The 21,456-nt window shown below is 44.4% G+C and overlaps 1 protein-coding gene across 2 annotated transcripts in view; it reads left to right on the top strand.

The window, feature by feature from the left end:
- Positions 1-21,370, top strand: part of PHAF1 (phagosome assembly factor 1) — a 28,072-nt gene extending 6,702 nt beyond the window's left edge. For both annotated transcript variants that reach the window (XM_041771294.1, XM_041771295.1), the window contains exons 4-17: positions 4,234-4,317; positions 8,098-8,141; positions 10,945-11,024; positions 11,281-11,375; positions 12,228-12,325; positions 12,412-12,524; positions 15,561-15,694; positions 16,173-16,256; positions 17,740-17,822; positions 18,222-18,265; positions 18,705-18,748; positions 18,891-18,949; positions 19,556-19,628; positions 20,326-21,370. In XM_041771294.1, coding sequence (XP_041627228.1) covers positions 4,234-4,317; positions 8,098-8,141; positions 10,945-11,024; positions 11,281-11,375; positions 12,228-12,325; positions 12,412-12,524; positions 15,561-15,694; positions 16,173-16,256; positions 17,740-17,822; positions 18,222-18,265; positions 18,705-18,748; positions 18,891-18,949; positions 19,556-19,628; positions 20,326-20,412 — 1,122 coding nt within the window. In that variant the 3' untranslated portion in view covers positions 20,413-21,370. The remainder of the gene's footprint in view (positions 1-4,233; positions 4,318-8,097; positions 8,142-10,944; positions 11,025-11,280; positions 11,376-12,227; positions 12,326-12,411; positions 12,525-15,560; positions 15,695-16,172; positions 16,257-17,739; positions 17,823-18,221; positions 18,266-18,704; positions 18,749-18,890; positions 18,950-19,555; positions 19,629-20,325) is intronic.
- Positions 21,371-21,456: the final 86 nt, after the last annotated feature.

Here is a 21,456-nt window from a genome sequence, read left to right as displayed (position 1 = left end):
TTTTCCATTTCCAGAAAAAGTGGATTTGTTATATCAGAGGACTTTCTGAACATTCGGGTTTTTTGTGTTTGGTTTTATTTTTTTATTTTATTTTTTTTTTAAGATTTTATTTATTTATTCATGAGAGCGGGGAGAGAGAGAGAGAGAGAGAGAGAGAGAGAGACTGAGAGGCAGAGACACAGGCAGAGGGAGAAGCAGGCTCCATGCAAGGAGCTCCATCCTAGGTCTCCAGGGTCACGCCCTGGGCTGCAGGCGGCGCTAAACCACTGAGCTACCCGGGCAGAAGGAGAAGCAGGCTCCATGTACCGGGAGCCCAATGTGGGATTCGATCCCGAGTCTCCAGGATCGCGCCCCGGGCCAAAGGCAGGCGCCAAACCGCTGCGCCACCCAGGGATCCCTGTGTTTGGTTTGGTTTTTTTTTTTTTTCCTGTGTTTGGTTTTATAAGTAAAGTTAGAGACTGTTATTTATGGGCTTTTAGAAATAGGATTCCTATCTCTCTAAAAATGCAATCTACCTTCTACTGAACTCTCTGAAACCTGTGATTTTTCTGTGACATAGACTATGTGTTGCTGTGTGGAGCAACATTTATGGTGTCCTATGTCTCACAAATCTTAGGGAATAAATAGTTTTGAGCCTGTACATGCTATAAGGTGTCCTCGTTGGCTTTTCTGAGACCTTTTAAGTACCGTTTTTGATGATTTTAGTTCTATTTGTTCCAATGAGTTTCAGATCCTAAAACAAATAACAGTTTATTTTTGACATGAAGAATGTTGTGGATTAGAGGTGAGTGAGATTTCTCTGAGGCTTTCCAGTTTGTCCTAGTGTCAGAGTTGAGCCTCTTATCTATGTCCAAACATTACAGTCTGTACAATAATACTTCTCTGCCAGCCCAGTGAGAGAGACCCTATATGAGGGATCTTCCTGAGACAGGGAATTCATAATCTCCAAGCAAGTGCTTAGATATTCTTGTGGTGCCTACCACATAACAAGGGACTTCTAAGAGTGGGCCAGGGGATTCCTTGAGCCACAGTATCAAAGTGTTTTCTCATTTATAAAATGAAGGATGGTGACTTTTCCTCTTTGTTATACTCAGATGATCCCTAACCTACTCTGACTTTCAGCGTTACACCATGAGGGAATTACTCAACAATTAACAACCATCCAAACAGGGATAATGGGCTTGCTTCTTGAGCTTATAACTCCTACACATTCGGTTAAATCAGATTTGGGCACCCCAAAATTAGATACATCTGAAAGTAGGCTTAAGCAGTTTTTAAGAACGAAGTTTGTTTCTAATATCACTGTCTTTGTTGTCTGTTGTTCCAGTCTTTGGGTATATATAGTAGTTTTAGCATTAAGCTCATTTCCTGATACCTTCTAAGCAGCTGGAATCAATTGGAAAATGTGGGCTTAGTCTAGACCTCGGTTCAGATCGTTGCTCTTTCTGTTTCTTAGCCGTTCAACTTTTGGCAGGTTAAAAACCTGTCTGGTTCTCCTTCTGTAATGTGGATATTCTATTACAAGTTTCCTTGTAATAGAATAATCTTTTTCAAATTTTTACTTATTGGGCAGCCCCAGTGGCCCAGCAGTTTAGTGCCACCTTCAGCCCGGGGTGTGATCCTGGAGACCTGAGATCAAGTCCCGCATCAGGCGGGCTCCCTGCCTGGAGCCTGCTTCTCCCTCTACCTATGTCTCTGCCTCTCTCTCTCCCTTTCTCTGTGTGTCTCATGAATAAATAAATAAATAAAATATTTTAAAAATAAAATAAAATAAAATTTTATTTATTTCTTTTAAGTGATCTCTACACCCAGTGTGGGGCTCTGACTCATGACCCCAAGATCAAGAGTTGAATACTTCTCTGACCAAACCAGCCAAGTGCCCTAGAATAGAATAATCTTTGGATGAGGATCAAGAGGAGGTGGTCTCTCAGAGCTCTGATGCAGTGCTGCTTCTTTTTTTTTTTTTTTAAGATTTTATTTATTTATTCATGAGAGACACAGAAAGAGGCAGAGACATAGGCAGAGGGAGAGAAGCAAGCCCATCACAGGGAGCCTGGTGCAAGACTCGATCCCAGGACCCCCGGATCACGCCCTGAGCTGAAGGCAGATGCTCAACTGCTGATCCACCCAGGGTCCCTGATGCAGTGCTTCTTAAATTGAGCCCTGACTTCCTCTGCCCTCCTTCCTTTCCTTTCCCATTTGTCTCTTTGCTCCCATCAAGTGTGAAGAATAGTTTGGCCCCATTAAATGTTAGAAATATCTTTTTGTCTCTAGCAAATCACACCTTGGAAGTTAAATGTGCATATCAAGTAGGTCCCATCTTTCTTAGGAGAAAAAATGTTAACAATTAAGAGCAAACAGCTTAAAAAAAAAAAAAGAGCAAACAGCTTTACTAAACTGTTTCATGTGGAGGACTGTGTAGTTCTGGGTCACTCGAAGGGCCTGCTTAAACACCACGTAGTTACAGGTATACTTTGGTTCTGGAGATATACTAATAAAATAATAGTTGTGAGGATAATTTGCTCACTTTTGAAAATTGTCTAGTTATGTCCTGAATTGTAACCATGCTGGGAGGAAAATGATTAGATCTTGGGAGAGTGTAAGAAAATTCAGATCCTCCCATCATTCTCCTCCAAGCAAGGATCTTTAAGGATGCTAAAATGTTGCTTCATTCTGCTTAGTGTCATGGAATAGCCCTCTCAGAAATGTGTTCTGGGGGGCGGCTCGGGTGGCTCAGCAGTTTTGCGCGGCCTTCGGCCCAGGGCGTGATCCTGGGGACCTGGGATCGAGTCCCACATTGGGCTCCCTGCATGGAGCCTGCCTCTCTTCTCTGCCTCTCTCTCAGTCTCTCATGACTGAATAAATTTTAAAAATTTAAAGAAAGAAGAGAAAAAGAAATGTGTTCTGGGTTGAGAATAAGTAGCCTAAGGTCAGGATTCATTGTTGTATTATCTTGCTTAGACCTAATTATTTTAGACATTCATACAGGCCTACTGGAAAATTACATCCTTTCTTCTAGTGTTTGCTGGTCCTGGTGGTGCCACCCGGGCCTGCTACTGTGTGAAGATCATTGGGGTAGAAGGGAGCAGTCTGAACTAATCTCAGAGGGCTCTTGGAGAGAATTTTTCCAGTGAGGCCCACACCAGTGGCACCTGGCCTTCCAGCCTGCATCTCTGTCTCTGACAGCGACATTTCTGTCATTCACTGTGCCTACCTTGGGAGGTTCTATAAAGAAACTTCTAAACTCTTTTAAGAGCTGTGTGCCAATTTCAAGCTTGGTTCAGGGCTACGGAATGTCTTCAGATGTCAAGTCCTTAAATTGATTGCATTGGAGCAAAAGCAGGGTAGTGATGCAGACATGATGAGAGAGTGCTGGATACTAAGTGCTGTGCTTAGTGCCTTTTCTCTTGCTATCTAGACCTACTACCTCTGTTCCCACAACCACCCTGGAGGGAAGGGATAATGGTATTCCCATGAAGAAACTAGAGCTCAGAGAAGTTTTGAGAGTCACTTAAGGTCACCAGCTCACCAGTACTCAAGGCCAGCTCTGTCCACTCCTTTGTGCTGCTTGCTACTCCCTTCCCCATAGGACTCAAAAGGGACAAATGAAGAAATATGACTCCTTAGACCTTAGATTTGGGCTTTTCAGAAAAAAGCACATGTGATATGGGATGGTCGGGAGAGGGAAGGAAGGAGCAAGAGTATCATCTTATTCACAAACATCACAAGATATTTCTTTGTCTTGGAACATGGCCTAAAGCAGTCAAAGTATAGAACATTTCCTGTGCATGGTACATACAGCCTGGAAGTGAATGGACGTAGGTTCAGCTGACATGCAGTGAATACTACCTGCCAAGTTTGGGTCCTATCAAGGCCCTTTTACCCGGCCTGTGTACCTCATTGGCTGCTCTGTAGGTTTGATAAGTAAACCCACGCTATAGATGTAGACCCTGGACTCTCAAAAGAAAATGGTTTATATACTCACATAATCTTGGTACTTTCCCTCAGGTATTATTACTAGAAGCCTAGAAAAAAGAGGCTCTTTTCAACCAATATTAGGAAACAGCAGCTTCAGGCTGGAAGCAGAGGATGCCTCATTCATACAACAGTTTGTTACTTGGACGAGGGAAGGGCTGTCTCCACTTCCATAATCCCTATGCATTGCATTTAGATTTGTAAGGTTTTTGGTAGTTGCTGTTGAGTAGTTTACAGTGCTTTATTTTTGTTTTGTAGTCTCCTCTGAGCCATGACCTCATCCTTAACCTGACTCAGGACGGAATCAAACTGCTGTTTGATGCTTTCAATCAGAGACTTAAGGTAACTATGATTGACAACTAAAATTGCATGTCAGGCTGATTAATACATGCTTTTGTAAGATGTTTCTGAAACTAATAAGTCAGAGTAGACTCTTGTGATTCAGAGTCCACCATAGTCTAGGGAACTGAAGCTGTGCCTGCTCGCCTACAAAAAGGGAAGCTGAGGGTGGGGTGTAGTAGTTAGAAAGAGGCTGGGAAGGACTCTAATCTCAGGCTCCAGAAGTGAAAGGAGAAAGTGTTGGAGATTTGGGGAATATGCTATGGGGAGGGGACTCAAGTTACTCAATTTAAGGAAAGTGAGAGTAGAGCTAAGTGTTTGACACAGATTATTCCAAGTCTTAAAAGTTTAGGATACTAAAAATGGGTCCTAACTGCAGAATAGGACCAAAAGGTTTTTGTATCTTGTTTTACTTCATTCTTAAGTCAAACAGTATGACTTGGAAGGTGAAAAATGGAACTGTTTTTCATAAAATGCTGGAGCTTAGGGCTTAACACCACTAGCAATGAGTTGGTTCTTTAACCCCCTTGAGGATATGTAAACAAACAACTTGGTGGTGTATAGGGTTTGTCTTAATTGCTGTTCAAGTGCAATTTACTAACACCTGTTTCAGTCTAGGATGTTTTTAATACACTATTTACGAATGTCTGGGCTTCACAGATTAGTCATGTGACACTAGACTCATGCCTCAGAGTCACAAGGTTGAATGTGGCTCTGGGCAGTGGCATACCAGAGCGGTTGTCCTGGTTAGGCCATGCCTTTCCAAAAGACTTGGGTACTTCCTATTTCTTGTAATCCCATCCCAAGTGAGCTGCTAAGGAAACAAGACAGAACATGGTGAAGGAATCTGTACATTAAATGAGAATTCCTCATTTATGATGGCTCTTCAAAAGCAAATGTGAACATTCTTAACCTCACAACTACCTTGCCTCTCCTTGTGGACACATTCATCTTGTCCTGCCTGACCAGAAGTTTCACAGTGGGAAAGGAAAGAGGATGGTCATCAGTGTGGCTTCATTACAAATTGGGGGAAACATAATCTGGAAACAACTTTACAAAGAGTTATTTGTCTCAGCTTGGTAAGTCCACTTTAGGAAACATAACTCCAAAAGATTATGGGGAAGGTAATGTTGCCAGATATTTATAGCAGGGCTTTTCATAGTAATGAAAAGCTGGAAATAACCTAAATGGATAACAAAGGGGAAAGGCTAGACAGCCCATCATAAAATCATAGCATGGTGAGGACAGTGTCATATATTTAGTGAGTACTTGGTACAAGTGAAGTACGTGGCTAAGTGCTTCCCATACATTTCCTAACTTAGCAAGCCTGTGAGTAATACTGTTTTATCAGCGAAACAGTAGAGAGGCAGAGGATGAGTGGTCTGCCAAGCTTTTAACCCTGAATTAATAAGTTAATTAATTCAGTGTGTGATGGCCACTGGCAATAGAAATGACTTAGCTTCTGTTTTTGTGTATGGGAAATAATGTGATACGAGCTGAAGAAAATTGTGTGAGCACCCTATGGAGAACTGTGAGGAATGAAAGTACATTTGAATGGGAAAGGAAATAAATAGAACCTTCTCTTCTGCTTTTTGTAGGGTCCCTATGAAGGGGGTGGGGGCTGGGGCCCTGAGCCTCTGGAAACAGAGAAAGCATTCTCAGGTGCCCTTGGTTAGCATCAGGTTTGACATGCTCTTCTGCCTGCCCCTCATCCCAGCACTTAAGAATCCACCTCTCCCTGATTCCTTGACTCCCTGACTGTAAGAAAGCTTTGTGGAATGAGGCTTCACAAATCTCAACTTTTACAGCTACCTATCTTTTCCTTTCCTATCTTGGCTGCTGTCTTGGCTTCTGCTCTGGGGAAATCAAAGTATTTTCCAGCCCAGAGGGTAGTAGATCATGGACTTTTGACTTCCCTAGCTGCTTGTCCCCATGGCTCAGCAAGCTCCATGGACCAAAATCGGCTTGTTGATTATTCTTGGTGACATGAAGGACTCCAAGATGGTTAGCACCCGGGGTCTCTTGCCACAAGTACCATCATACATAGGCCCTGTGATTAACTCCAGTCCACTGTTCTTGCATTAGACAGGCCAGGTTGAAACACCCATAAGTGTTGGTCTCGGTTATTGGCAGGTGGGTAACAATGAGACAGAAGGAACATCATTGAGGCCTACCCCCACAGGGTGAATGGTGGGTCATTAGCCAGCTGTAGGGGTGGCAGTCAGGGAGGCAGTTGTCTGCTCCTGCTATATAAGCAGGGCTTCTGGCTGAAGGTTGAGGCTCTCTGCCAGCATGAGGCAGAGAAATGGCATACCAGTTTGGCATGATACAGGCTTTCTGAAGGGGACACTACGTATCTTATGAATCACAGCTGTTCGCCTGTCCTTCCTTGTATGACCTCTCTTGGTACCTCTTTTCATGCTTTCTAGCTTCATATTGCCCTTAGCCAGCTTCGTAACAGTCCGACTTGCCTGATGTTTTAAGTACCTTTCCTGTGTGGAGTAATAAGCCAGACCTTAAAGGGCTTAACTTAGTGAGACTGGGAACAGCATACACAAGTAGTGTGGGAAAAGAGGTGATTGAAGTGCTGTGACAGCCCAGCAGAGGGAGTTACTCTTAGCACCAAGTAGGATCAGAATAGCTGCATTTAATTAAGAGGTGCCCAACTTGTGTTTTAGTGTTAGGATCATTAAATAAAGTTAGCAGTAAGGTCTGGCCAAGGGTAGACTGCCTATTATGTCTCATTTTCTATGGCAATGCTAGATGCTTTTCTAGACACAGGGCCCCACAGCCCCTTCTAGGATGAGGCTCAGATTGTCAGGGGAAGTGGACGTTGAATCAGCTCTGCTTGTTCCTCTATAGTGAGCGCCAGGACTCCCAACTGGAGGATAGTAGCTGGTGCTCCAGGCCCCAGCCAGCCATGCTTCTGGCTGCCAAGCCCTTGCTACATTGGCATAGAAGACTTCCTAGTGCTCATTACTTGGCACCACTAGTGGCTGAGTGTTCAATACCTTTGTCTCTGCCGTGAGTTCTTGGCATTTAATCCAAGGCTGAACCCCTTGAAATGACACGAGGGTCCTAAGGTTTTCCAGGTGCCCTTCAATAGAGATGTATGAATATTGTCCCACTTGTCCTAACCTAATGTAATATGACTTCTTTTCTAGCAGGATAGATCTCCTCCCATCCTTTTGTTTTGTAAGCTACAGTATTTTAAAGGTGTTTTTCAAAGTGATCTGATTTGGGGTCTTGCTAATGCAGCAAAGCTTGGAATAGAAGGAAGAAGGCTCAGTATCCAAAGGTACAACTTTAACCTTTAAGCTACATGATTTGATCTGTGGAGGATTTTACTCTTCCATGTGTAGCACTCTGTATGATAGAGTAGTAGATTAGTTATAGGAACTTGACCTGCTGCATACATGGATATATGTGGAACAGTCCACTAGAAGAAAGGAAAGGAGAGGTTATACTGTGTGTGTAGCGTGGGTTTTTCCTCCAGATTTAAAAATGAGAACAAAACATAATGTGTGGTGCTTCAAGAAAATTCTGAATAGTGATAGATTTCTTTTTCTTCACTATTCTATAAATGTCTTTTTTTTTTTTTAAGATTTTATTTTTTAAGTGATCTAACCCATCAAAGGGCTCAAACTCACAACCCTGAGATCAAGATTCACATGCTCTACCGACTGAGCCAGCCAGGCATCCCTTTATAAATGTCTTTTTAGTCAATCTTTTTCAATTGCAGAGTATTACAGCGCTTAAACCTTTGATTTTTTTTTTTTCAAGGTGATTGAAGTATATGACTTGACTAAAGTAAAGTTAAAATATTGGTAAGTTTACTCCCCTGCTGGTCTATGCCGCAGGATTGGTACATATGGAGTTTATCTATTACCCTCATTAAGTTAATAAAGGATTCCCATCCATAGCAGTTCTGGTGCCATGATTTCCTCAGGTAGCCTCCAAGCCTACTTAGCTTTCTGGAGAAGAGAAGGAAATCTTGTTTAAGGACATGCTGTGTGTAAAACACTTCTCATATATGTCAGTTTATTTAGTCCTCACAACAAAGGACCTCAGGTTAGAGGTGATGTGACTATCTTCTAGGTCACAGATGCTGCCTGCCCCCCACAACCATAGGTCTGACTTCAAAGCCTATGTATGCTAAAGAGAATGCCAAAGGGATCACTATTTAGGAGCCAAAATCTACCTTTTTTTTTTTTTTTTTTTTTAAGATTTATTTAGAGAGTGCAGTGGGGAGGGGCAGAGGGGAGAGAAAGAGTCCTAAGCAGACTCTGCACTGAGTGTGAAGTCCAACCCAAGGCTCAATCTCACAATCCTGAGATGACCTGAGCCAAAACCAAAAGTCATATGCTTAACCAGCTGTGCCACCCATTTTTCTTTTTCTTTTCTTTTTTTCTTTTTTTTTAAAGATTTTATTTATGTGTTTGAAAGAGTAAGCACATGAGTGCATGGGGGAGAGGGGGAGAGGGAGAGGGAAAAGAAGAAGTAACACTTCTTGAGGACATGGACCCCACCATGGGGCTTAAGATCACGACCTGAGCCAAAACCAAAAGTTGGACACTCAACCAACTGAGCCACCCAGGTGCCCCTGAAATCTACTTTTTAGAAGGAAAACAATGCCTGTAGCATAAAAGAAATATTTGAGCCCCCATTATGGCAAGGTTCTGTGCTAGCATCTAGAATGCTCCATATAGTAAGCTTCCTTAACAGGCTTCCCTTTCCCTTTTCAGGGGCATGAAAAAAGGCCAATTCCTGGGATTAGCTCAAGCAGCATTTGTCACTAGGGAAGTGGATAAAGCAAATGTGTAATAGCACTGGCCCCTCCAGATTCTTTTTGTCTTTCAGTTTTGTTGGAGCCTTTGTACCTCAAGGTCTGGCTTCTTTTTTCCCTCTTAGTAGTTAGCGATGAGTAAAAGCATGGAGTCCAGGGGTCAGGCCTCCCTGGATTCATCATTCTGTTACCTCTGTGACCTTAGGCAAGTCATTTAGCCTCTCTGAGCTTGTTTTCCCATCAGAGAAATGAAGTCAGTACTGTGTGGCTGCTGGGTTAAGAAAAAGAGGTGTTCTAGCGTGCCTGGGTAACAGTCAGTTAGGCGTCCAACTCTTGGTTTTGGCTCAGGTCATGGTCTCAGGGTCATGGGATTAAGCCCTGCATCAAGGCACACTCAGTACAGAGTATTCCTGAGACTTAAGACTCTCTCTTCCTCTCCTTCTGCACCCCCTCCCCCCAAATGAATAAATAAATCTTTAAAAAAAGGAGGTGTTCCATGAATTATGCTAATTTTTAAAATTATTCTTAACCTTTAAGCATTCTCCTGAAAGTCATGAATGCTGTATCTTCTTGCCCATCATCTGAAATCATGTGTCCTCTTTGTTCCCAAGCCCCTCCCCCCTCAGATCTTTCCCAAGTGCACCCCCTCCCCCCAAATGAATAAATAAATCTTTAAAAAAAGGAGGTGTTCCATGAATTATGCTAATTTTTAAAATTATTCTTAACCTTTAAGCATTCTCCTGAAAGTCATGAATGCTGTATCTTCTTGCCCATCATCTGAAATCATGTGTCCTCTTTGTTCCCAAGCCCCTCCCCCCTCAGATCTTTCCCCTTTGCTTGGGATCCATTACCCCTCTCCAAATTCACCCAGTCCTTGAGTGCTGTCTGTTAAGAAACAAACTGCCTGAGGTGCCTGGGTGTTGCAGTTGGGACTCTGGGACTCTGGGTTTTGACTGAGGTCATGATCTCAGTTGTCCTATGTGGGGCTCTGCACTCAGTGTAGAGTCCCCTTCAGATTCTTTCTCCTTCTCCCTGTGCCCCTCTGTGCCTGCTCTGTCTCTCTCTTTCTGTCTCTCAAATAAAATCTGAGAAAGAAAAGAAAAAAGAAAAGAAAAGAAAAGAAAAGAAAAGAAAAGAAAAGAAAAGAAAAGAAAGAAAGAAAGGAAAGGAAAGAAAAAAGAGAAAAGAAAAAAGAAAGAAAACAAGTTACCAAACAAAAAACAAAAAAAAGAAAAAGAAAACAAGTTACCTTGCTTGGCTATACTGTTCTTTTAAGATGTTCATCCCCTTTTAAAAAAAGTTCCTTTCCAAGCTAAACTATTAGTAGACATTCTAGGAAAACATATTAACATTTTCTATTCCTGTGCCATTCTGTGGCATCCAAGTCTAGATGCCATGGGCTAAGACTGAATTTATTTCTTTCTTAAACTGCCTGATGACCACACAGGTCTTGGAAGGCGGTAAGGATCAATTCTGTGTATCAGCCTTGGAGACTTGACTTGTTCTGACCTCATTTATTATCCCTCACTTAAAAGTTCTTTAATAAACTTGTCATTTTTCTTAAAGATTTTATTTATTCATGAGAGACAGAGAGAGAGAGAGGCAGAGGCAGAGACATAGGCAGAGGGAGAACCAGGCTCCATGCAGGGACTAGATAGATGTGGGACTCAATCCCAGGACCCTGGGGTCACGCCCTGAGCCAAAGGCAGGCGCTAAACCACTGAGCCACCCAGGCATCCCTAAACTTGTGTTTTGACATACTTGTAAACTCACCTGCCTATGTTTAAAGAATAACTCCTCTAGCTACCATCTTCAGTGATTTGAGAAGCATCTTTGTTTTTCAGTGGAGTGCATTTTAACTCTCAGGCCATAGCTCCCACCATTGAGCAGATTGACCAGTCTTTTGGTGCAACCCATCCTGGAGGTAAGTCCATCTGATTCCTCTCCTTATCTGTTGCACCCCATAATGATGAACCTAGCAAGTGCACCATCCCCTGAAGCCAGGTTCCTATAGGATTTGACGGTTGATAACTGGGTGTGAAGGAAAGCTCCTGTCCCTTGTTTTCAGCGTAGTGGGTCAGTTAAGGATTCAGACATAAGGTAGATGGTGCCAGGCTGGTTTGTGTTCATGTCTTCTGATATCATTCACCCATGTCATTGTCTCCTCCTCACTCCTACAGTGTATAACTCCGCTGAGCAGCTCTTCCACCTCAACTTCAGAGGACTATCTTTCTCTTTCCAGTTAGACTCGTGGACCGAGGCTCCCAAGTACGAGGTTAGCCCTTCCTTTCCTATGGTATTTGTCACCCAGTACCAAGGTGATATGGACCCAGCAGACAGTGCCACCAGGGAAGCTGGATAGGAACCCTTTCTTTGGTTTCCTCATCTCTGAGGTCTTCAGGGACCAAGAGTGGTAGAGTGGGTGGGACTGATAGCAAGAACAAAGCCCAAGCTGGCATTCCCAAGAAGAGGGCGCTTTTCACTGCATAGTGAGGTCAGGCTTACTTTTCAGAAATAAATTCAGTTGTACTTTGCTTTAAAACTCCAAATCACTGGGATCCCTGGGTGGCGCAGCGGTTTAGCGCCTGCCTTTGGCCTAGGGCGCGATCCTGGAGACCCGGGATCGAGTCCCACATCGGGCTCCCGGTGCATGGAGCCTGCTTCCCCCTCTGCCTGTGTCTCTGCCTCTCTCTCTCTCTCTCTCTGTGACTATCATAAATAAATAAATTTTTAAAAAAAACCTCCAAATCACTGTGGAAGTTTTTTAAGTGGCCTATAATTTGAGACTTCATTCTGGATTTTCATTTATCTATTGCTTTTAGCAAAATGTTATATTCATCCTTAGGTAGTAGCAGCATCTTTAGGGTCATGAAATGATAGACGTTTGGTGAGGCTTACATTTTACTAAAGAAAGCATTCCCATAATTTCTTCTTGATGAAGGAAGGAAAAACTAAAATTAAAAATGGACTTGCATAGATGGGATGAGTTTATTGACCTGGAACCAGGTTTGACTGTGTGCTTTGACCTGACCAGTTCTTGAAGACCATGAGGGCTGGGGAAATGCCAGACCCTGGCTTACATGGCCTGCAGTATGCTTTTAGTAAAACTTTTGTCTTGTGTTTGCAGCCCAATTTCGCCCATGGCCTGGCTTCTCTCCAGATACCCCACGGAGCGACTGTGAAACGAATGTACATCTACAGTGGAAACAGCCTGCAGGATACCAAGTATGTGTGGGGAGCACAAGCTTCATGGGCCATGGGTTCCTTGGGAGGAAGGGCAAAGCCTCTGCTCATTCTTTGCCTGCCTCCAGGGCTCCCGTAATGCCCCTGAGCTGTTTCCTTGGCAATGTGTATGCTGAGAGTGTGGATGTTCTTCGAGATGGAACTGGACCCTCAGGTTTACGACTTCGGCTACTTGCTGCAGGTCAGTTACTGGCCTTGGGGTAGTGGATTCTCCATTATATCCATGTTGAGATAGCCCAAAATCGCACATGCTTAAAGATAGTTGGTACAAGACAGTACAGATATTTATGGTTAAAGCTTTTGTTTAAATTTGTGAAGGAACAATACACAGTTTTATCATTACAAAATCTTAATAAATGACAGTAGCACTGCTTCCCCTAGCATGTACGTAAGCCTTCTGTGTGCTTATATAGTTTTGCAGTGCTTCCCAGGCTGTTTACTGGAAATGTATCTTATGGGCTGCAATACTGGTCTTTTCTCCCCTTTTCCACCCCCTTTTTTTTTTAAAGATTTATTTGCCCATTTTGAGAGACCACACAAGGGGGAGGGGCAGAGAGAGTCTTAAAGCAGACTCCCCCACTGAGCACAGAGTGTGACATGAGGCATAATCCCACGACTCTGAGATCACAACCTGCGCCAAAACCAAGAGTTGGATGCTCAACCAACTGAGCCACTCAGAGATCCCAATCCTTTTTCCAGCCTTTATGCCAGTTCTCAGTAGGCTGGCAGCTGGGACTTTTTGGATTATGATTTGGCCAGACCCTGCTGCGAGTTTTGCTGACTATGAACAAAAAAAGAGCTGCTACCTTCAATGGATAGCCTCTCCAGGATCCATGCCTCTTTTGTGATTTCCTTTGGCTAATCTCAGCTACTGTGGACCTTGAGCCACACTTAATAGTATAGGCCATGTCTTTGGCCTGGGATCCAGGATAGTGGCTGTGCCTTCAAGGGGCTCAGTCTAGCTTAGTGAGTAATGAGTATTTGTTCATAAATTAGGATCTTGTGTTAGTTTCTAGGGCACTGGTTCTTAACTATGAAGAATTTGGCATATAAACTGAAGTTACTCCCCTGAACAATTAAGTAGTTCACAAGCTCTATGTTAGAAATTTTTTTTAAATGTGGTTTTCTAGCCAAGGCAGAAAATTTTACTTAAAAGAATGTTGCACTTGAGCTATAGTGTTTGAGAGAATTGAGATGTAGCAACAAGGTCAAGTGATTTAGGGTCTCTTTTGCCAGGAGGGTCACTCCTTGAAACAGCGAGGTAGCCAAGGATGGTGCAGTTATCCCAGGTGACAGCAAGAGGAGTCTGTTGGGAGAGGGGAATCTCCTCTAATTCTGGCTTCCACCCTGTACAGCACACTCCCAGCAATCACATCTCACTGCTTACAGGGTCAGTGGGGGAAACACTTTAAGTCAGGGACTCATCAAATTACTATCTAATCAAGTACTCGTTGAAAGTTTCCTTTGGTAAGCAGAAAGGTAGCTTGTCTCAACCAACCCATTTCTTACATCTTTACTTATGGATTGTAGCTACCAGGATGTTTTTAAGATAGGAATTCAGTATAACTGCCTTGATCCCCACAATAATTTATAGGAAGATTCACTCCAGGGAATCAGAAACTAAAATAGCCTCCTAAAACTAAGGATATTTTCCCCTGGGTAGGCTTCAAGTAGGGTCAGACGAGAGAAGACTTGCCTGTGAAGATTGCCTTCCCTATCACCCCACCCATCTGGACCTTTACAAGTGTCTGGTACCTGGAGATTTGGGGCATATAGTCTAGCTTGGCAGGACTTTTGGTGGGTTCTGTAGGGCACCCAGGCTTGCTTAAGTGCAAGATTTATAGGCAGAGGTTAATGTAGACTATGTTTTTCTCTGACCTCATTAATTTAAACACAACCATTCCTTGCCACTCAGTGTATGTGTGCTGTAACTGAAGACTGTTGGGTTAGTTGAAGAACTCAGAACTCAGTACCAGCTTATTTCAGATTTTAGATCTCTGAAGTCTTCCCTATAGAACAAATGGATTATTATACCTGAAAGAGCTTTGTCAGCTATAAAGTTCTGTTCAGAGTAAGGTGATGGTGATTATCATATACCAGGAAATGCAGTCTTACCCAGTTCTTGCCTCTTTTGGGGGGCAGGTTGTGGAGAAGTAAAACACTTTGTCTTCCCATCCACAGAATGGGGGAATTTTACTGTTGGTGTGTCTTTTCCTATTCCACAGCTACTTCTGTGTGTGTGTAACTGGAACCATTTCTAAAATGTATTAGACAGAGTCAGGGTTTAAAGATTTTTCCCAAAGAAGAAACTTCTGTCAAATGGGATTTTCTTATCCTCCCACTTTCTTAGTTTGTCATTTTTTGAGTGTTAGTGGGTCTGTCGGTGTTTGTATAATTAGGGAGTAAGTTAATGGATGTTTCCTGTTGACTTCTCTATAGAGTGATCTTTAGGTCTAGTCTCTAGTTGGGGGTTACCATTGAGAAGCCCCTCTTAACATAAATTCCTGTATCTTAACAGGACCTAGAAAGTGGCAAGAGATAATAGCACCTCATTATATACTTTCATAGCATCTCTGCTGCTGTTTATTTTACCATAGTTGTGTGGTGTCGGATTGGAATCGTCACACCATAAGCTCCATTATGGGCAGAGACTGCATTTGTTTTGCTCAGCATGTTTCTTCAATATCTTACAAAGTGTCTAGCCCATGGTAGTCAATAAGTAAATATTTGGTGAGTGAATGAATGAAGTTTTCAGAGCTCCACATCACTTTTCTTGGATTGAATGAGTCTCTGGGATTCCTTCTTTCTTTTTTTAATTATTATTATTATTTTTTTTTTTTTTTTTAATGAAAGAGATGGGGAGGGGGCAGAGGGAGAGAGAGAGAGAGGGAGAGACTCTTAAGCAGGCTCCATGGCCAATGCAGGACTCAGTCTCATGATCCTGAAATCATGACTTGAGCCAAAATCAAGAGTCAGATACTTAACTGACTGAGCCACCCAGGGGCCCCTCTCTGGGATTATTTCAAGAAGATAGTGATCTCTCATAGCATCTCAAGCCCTGTGACCTAGTATTTCTGCTTGCATGCAGTCTTGCCCCTCAGCCAGAGCTAAAAATGCAGTGTGCAGTCATTGGCCTCTCTGGGGCCCCCTTGGTCCCAGGCTGCAGGATATCAGGCCCTGACTGGGAACCTGACCACCTCTCCCTTATTCTCTGCAGGTTGTGGACCTGGCCTATTAGCAGATGCCAAGATGCGGGTATTTGAACGTTCAGTATATTTTGGTGATTCTTGCCAAGATGTTCTTAGCGTGCTTGGCTCTCCGCACAAGGTCTTCTATAAGTCAGAAGACAAGGTACGGAAAATGTGTTTATGAAGTTAAATAGGCTTTTTTACCTTTTAAGTAAAGTCTGTCCCCAAAGTGGGGCTCGAGCTCATAACCCTTAGATCAAGAGTCACATGCTCTACCAACTGAACCAGGTAGGCATTGCATTGTCCTTTTTTAATCAATATTAACTTAATATCAAGTAAATATAAATTGTTATTTTTCCATAGAACCTGTTCTATGAAAACTGATGAATTAAATTGAAAGCTCTTTTCTGATCCTGTTGGTCAGATTGTCCTGCCTTTTCTTGGAGACCAGGGCCCAGTCTGTAGTCAACCAAAGCTGGGGGGGGGGGAAGCTGGCTGCACTGTTCAGCACCAGTAGCAGAGATTCTGACACTTTTGCTTACCTAGCAGCTTAATGTTATACACAAAACATAGTTTGTAGACTTTTAGTTAATCTGAGAATTGTATTAAGGAGTTGGATTTTGTTATTTTTTTCCCAACAGATGAAAATTCATTCTCCTTCCCCTCATAAACAAGTTCCATCCAAGTGCAATGACTACTTTTTTAACTACTTCACTCTTGGAGTGGTAAGTTGTGGTTCCTTAGAGAAATGTTTCATTTCTGTGGTAGCAGACCATGCACCTGGGCACACCTTTGTGTATACATGAAGCTGTAACCATGCCTGGCAGCAGGGAAACTAGCCCCAGCTGGCTCCACCCAGTGCAGTGCTGTCTTGCATTGGCACCCTAAAGGGGGCCTTCCCTGCCACTGAGATTTCTCAGAAGCACCAGGTTCCCTGGTATTTCTCGGCTTCTTTATTGAGGAAAACATGCTGCATAAGTGGAGGCTGTGGGAATCATTCAGGTTAACATAGTTTGGGATCTACACATTTGTAGAACATATACAAGCTTCTTCTGGAATCTCAAAACAGGGAGACTAAAAAGGGTCAGATAGTGGAAATGTGCTTATGTATTTTTAGAGGATTACCCCAAAGGCATTGCTGTGGTCCTGTGCTCTGGACATGGAGTGCTGAATGGAACTGGTGTCCACTGTCAGTGCTGACAGTGCAGCTGGTGGATGGGATGTGTGTGAGAAATTGTGGGGGGGGGGAGAAATTGTGTAAACTCTGCGCTAGCAGGATACATCTCAGAGGGCAAGGCTAGCCTGGACCTGAGGTCTTTGAGTGTTTGAGCTTTCTAGAGCCTGAGGTCTTGATGCAGCAAAGAAAGGGTAGATTCTGGAGAGGGAGAAAGGAGATACTGGGGTCAGCCTATGTGGAAAAAGATCAGAGGAACCAGGAGTAGTGGGTAAACATAAACTCTTGAAGGTACGGCAGTGGCAGGAGGGAAATGGCATTCTGTAAGCTGAACCTCTTGAGTTCAAGGACCAGTGATAATAAGGGACAAGGAAGATGGAACAAATGGACCAAACCCTAATAGGACTTAATGTAGGTCATGTAGGGGTGGGGTCAGAGCTAACCCTGCGGTCACAAGCCTAAACAACTGACAGGATGTGAAACTGGGAAGGGTGTGGGAGATAGGAAGAAGTGTTCAGTGGGCAGCATCAAATCCAGCTCTGAGTCCTGGTGAGAGGCTAGACCTTCAGTTCCAGGAGTTGCTGACTCCCACAGGGCCTAATGGCCAGTAATGGCATTCAGAATAGTTAGGTGCTTTGAGCCACTGGAAAGTCAGGTGGTCCCTGAATCTTCTTGGTGGCCTTTAAGCCAAAATCTATGCTCAGTTAATTTTTAATCAGGGGCTTGTTAGGAAAGGTCTCTCTGATGTGTTTTGAGTTCCCAAGCAGTAAGAGCTGTAGCCCATGGGACTACTGGGCCTGCTGCTACAAAGTTTGGAATGGACCTACAGATTTCTGGGTGCCCCCTTCACTGAAAATGTCCATTTAAGGCTACTTGATCTCAGCTATCCCCTTGACTGTTGTTTGGGAGAAGGCTATTTCCCAGCAGCATCCCTGTTGTGGAGTGGCTATCTCTGAGTTGGACATGGCCTTGGAAAGGCCTTTGTCCAGCCTCAATAACCTTCCCTACTTGGACATCCTTGTTTTCTACCCCAGGATATCCTCTTTGATGCAAATACACACAAAGTGAAGAAGTTTGTCCTACACACCAATTACCCTGGGCATTATAATTTTAATATGTGAGTATACCTATACCTTCCCCTCCCAAGAACTGAGCTTTGGGTTGAAAATCCCCAGGAAAAGAGAGCTTGTGGCTTTGAATGTTCACTAATTTGTCTGTACCTGAATTCTTACAGTTTCGTGGGAAGCGAACATTTCCTGAGTGTTTGCTCTGTTCCTGGTACAGTGTCCAAACCTTACGTCTCTCCATTTGTACCCATTTTACAAATAGGGAAATAGGTTCAGAGAGCTTTGTATCTTGTCCAAAATGATGTATCTGTCTAAGATGGCTCTAGACCCCAGAGCCAGGGCTTTGGGGATGGGTTCCTTCTGTGTTTCCTGGGGTGCAGGGTTGAAATGCATGGGTGGTCAGGCCTCTCAGAGGGCCCAGCCTTTATCCATCTGGCTTCTCTCTCTAGTTATCACCGCTGTGAGTTCAAGATCCCACTAGCCATAAAGAAAGGTGAGTAGTGGATATCCTCAGACTAAGAAAAGGGTTTTGAAGTTAACCTCATGAGAAGACAGTGATCCAAACAGAAATGGTAGCAGGAGCCTTTGCCTACCTGCTTTGCCCATAGTCTGCTTTGCCCTCAGCTTCTCTGGGTTAGGGCTTTATGCTCCTGGAGGCTCTCAAGGTCTTTTTCTATAATCATGGGATTAGTGGTCTCTGATGGGGAGAATTTCCTATATACGATTATCCAGGTGCTCCCGAGTCAGCCTTGTGACTGCTGTCCCCTCTTGGTTCTCTACCCTCTTTCACTCAGGAATTCTGAAATAGCCCATCTGTCCTCTCTCCGTACTCCAACCCTAATGCACAGAGTGGCCAGGTCTGGATTCTGCCTAGGGCTGGGGTCACAGGTAAGCTGGGCCAGCAACCAACCCACTCTGTATTCTCTTTTCAGAAAATGCAGATGGTCAGACAGAAACATGTACAACCTACAGCAAGGTGAGCTCCTATTTTCCCACCTCATGTAGCCCCAAAATGAGGTGGGTGTGAGCCTGCCAGCAGTCTAGGGCCCGTGTTTCTGGGCCAGCCATTGGTCACAGGCATGATTAGGTCTCTGCTAACCCCGTGCCGCCTTTTGCAGTGGGACAACATCCAGGAGCTCCTGGGCCACCCTGTGGAGAAGCCTGTTGTCCTGCACAGGTGAATAGGAGGTTGCTGTCTCTGACCACCCTGTCCTGCTCCTCACAGCCCAGAAGACTGAGGGAAGCCTAGCAGTACCTATGGCTTAGAAATGACAGAAGTTGTCTTGTTGCCACATACGTACTTCCTGCCCCCACCCTGCATATTACCACTGGGCCAGCTATTCTGCATATTTACCTACACCAGAGAGGTGCCCCCCTCCCCGGGGATAGCTCCCCTCTCCAGGTAGGGGGGGCTTTCACCTCTAGTTATTCAGAAAGGGAAGCAGTTTTCACTGACTGTCCTGGCTCTTTTTTTCCCATTAAAGTTGCCACATGCTATAGTCTACAGCTTCATACCCACTTCATACCGTCCTGCTTGAGGCTCCTCCCTCCTAACTTGTCACTCTAGTCTAATTGCATAATAACTTCCTGTGCCCCACTGGGCTTTGTAGGGTTCAGAATTTAAATGATACCTATCACTACCCCTGGTACCTCAAGGGCCTGTGTAGGAAACAGACAGCCATGGGAGATACTGGGCCAGTGGCCCCCATCTCAAAAGGGACTAGATGCCCTGCCTGGACTCGGCTTCTGTCTGCCTTTCTAATTCTAGCTTCCCTGGCCACAGGTCCTCCTCCCCAAACAATACCAACCCATTTGGCTCCACATTCTGCTTTGGTCTTCAGCGGATGATCTTTGAGGTAAGTCCTGGGGGTTGATGAGCTAATGGCCATGGCAGGGACAGGCAAGTGATGGAGTATGGTTAGGGAGGGCCTGATGGTCCTGCTGGTTACTGATTTTCTGGTAACCCTGTCTGCTAAGAATATGACCTGCCCACATTTAACAGTAAGAGTTCAGAAATTATGTTGGGGAAATTTGAGGTCATGGAGGCTACAGTGGTCTATATCCAGCAAGATGAGAGGTAACGGGGATCCCACATATGTGAAAACATAAATATGGTAGGAAAGGGAACCCCTGGGAGCAAGTGGAGCTCAGCATGGGAGTACTGGGGGCCTTTAAATGCCATATTAAAGAATGTGCTATGGGTAAGTGGCTATAGAGGCCCCATTGGCTAGGAAGAATGGGCTGTCCCTTGTCTACCTTTTGGATGCTACACCCTCAGTAGGCCCCTAGCAGTGCCAGAAGGACTGAATAAATATGCAGAGTGAAGTTTTTGTATCCCATGAAGAACACACAGTTGCTGGGCCAGAGATGACCCAACCCTGTGTGCAGGTGTGTTGCACATACAACCTCCGTCCTTTGTGTACAGGAGCTACCCCAAATCCTGTGTCTGCACTCACAGCCCCTGTACTGGTGGTTTTTATGGATCTGATTGCCTGCCCTGCCTACATCCTTTCCACTCCTTCCCTTTGACTCACTGTCGTCTTCTCACACCAGGTCATGCAGAATAACCATATTGCCTCGGTGACCCTGTATGGCCCCCCCAGGCCTGGTGCCCACCTGAGAACAGCGGAGCTCCCCTAAGGACATCACTGGCCCATGCCCCTCTGCCCTGTGGAGCTGTGTATTGGTTCCTATTCAGTGGGCCTCCATGTGCCACCCTGTGGATATTCTTGGACACCTTGCCATTGTTGAAAGGCTGTTGTGATGTTCTGAGGTGGGGCTCGGACTATGTGCTCTGCCATGGGGTGAGAGGCTCGGAGATTCCTCTGTCTTTCCTCAGCCTGCTTTTGCCAACAGAGGACACAGACTGCAAAGAGAAGCACAAACTCTGAGCCTTGATACCTGGACCCAGGCGACCTCGACTAACACATATGGAGACAGAGGTCTGTCTCTCCTGTTCCACATGCATTGCGAAGTTAGTACTCTTTCTGTGGCTGAGGACACAGGCACCCAGGACAAGGACAAGGTCCTGCCTTTGGCCCATCATGCCACATGACCCTTCAGGCAAGCAGGTGGCATGTCCATAGTACTTGGTTGCGACTTTTGCACTACATCCACTTTAGTTACTTGATGAGCTGGCTGTGGCCAAGATGGCCCAGTTCCTTCCCTGTTCCTTCTTTGCACGTGCTCCCTTCCAGGCCCAGTAGGCACACCTAACTCATTGAAACACAGCTTTTTACCATCCAGGAATGTGCCCAGGCCTGGTTCCTACCCCTCTTGGAGCCAGCCTTCAAGGTCACCTGTGCCCCTGCTGTGCCCCAGCCTGGCTTAGCAGGCTGCATGTTTCCATCCTGTTTGCCTCTTTTATTTAATGCCAAAGTTTTAGCCAAAGACATCTTCCTCCTTTTGTTGTTTCGGCATTCTGTTCTGCACTGTGGGCTGGCTCTCTTGCCCCAGCCCTGGGCAATGTCCCCTGGCCAGGCCCATTCATGGCTCAAGGCCTCTGGGGACTCAAGGAAGGCTGGGCTGCTCAGTCTTTTCATGGGTCTTGCTAAGGAAAGTAGCATATGTGCTTTAAAAATAATCCTTTTGAAAAGAATTGAGAAGAGAAATGTATAATTTTATCCCATTTTTAATATTTTGGTCTAGCAACTTGTGATACATAGATGACAATTTTGTGAGTTT

This window comes from Vulpes lagopus, chromosome 10, assembly GCF_018345385.1.
Source record: "Vulpes lagopus strain Blue_001 chromosome 10, ASM1834538v1, whole genome shotgun sequence".
Taxonomy (NCBI): Eukaryota; Metazoa; Chordata; class Mammalia; order Carnivora; family Canidae; genus Vulpes; species Vulpes lagopus.
Note: the sequence above shows the minus strand (reverse complement) of the source record. Positions and strands in the feature narration are given on the sequence as shown.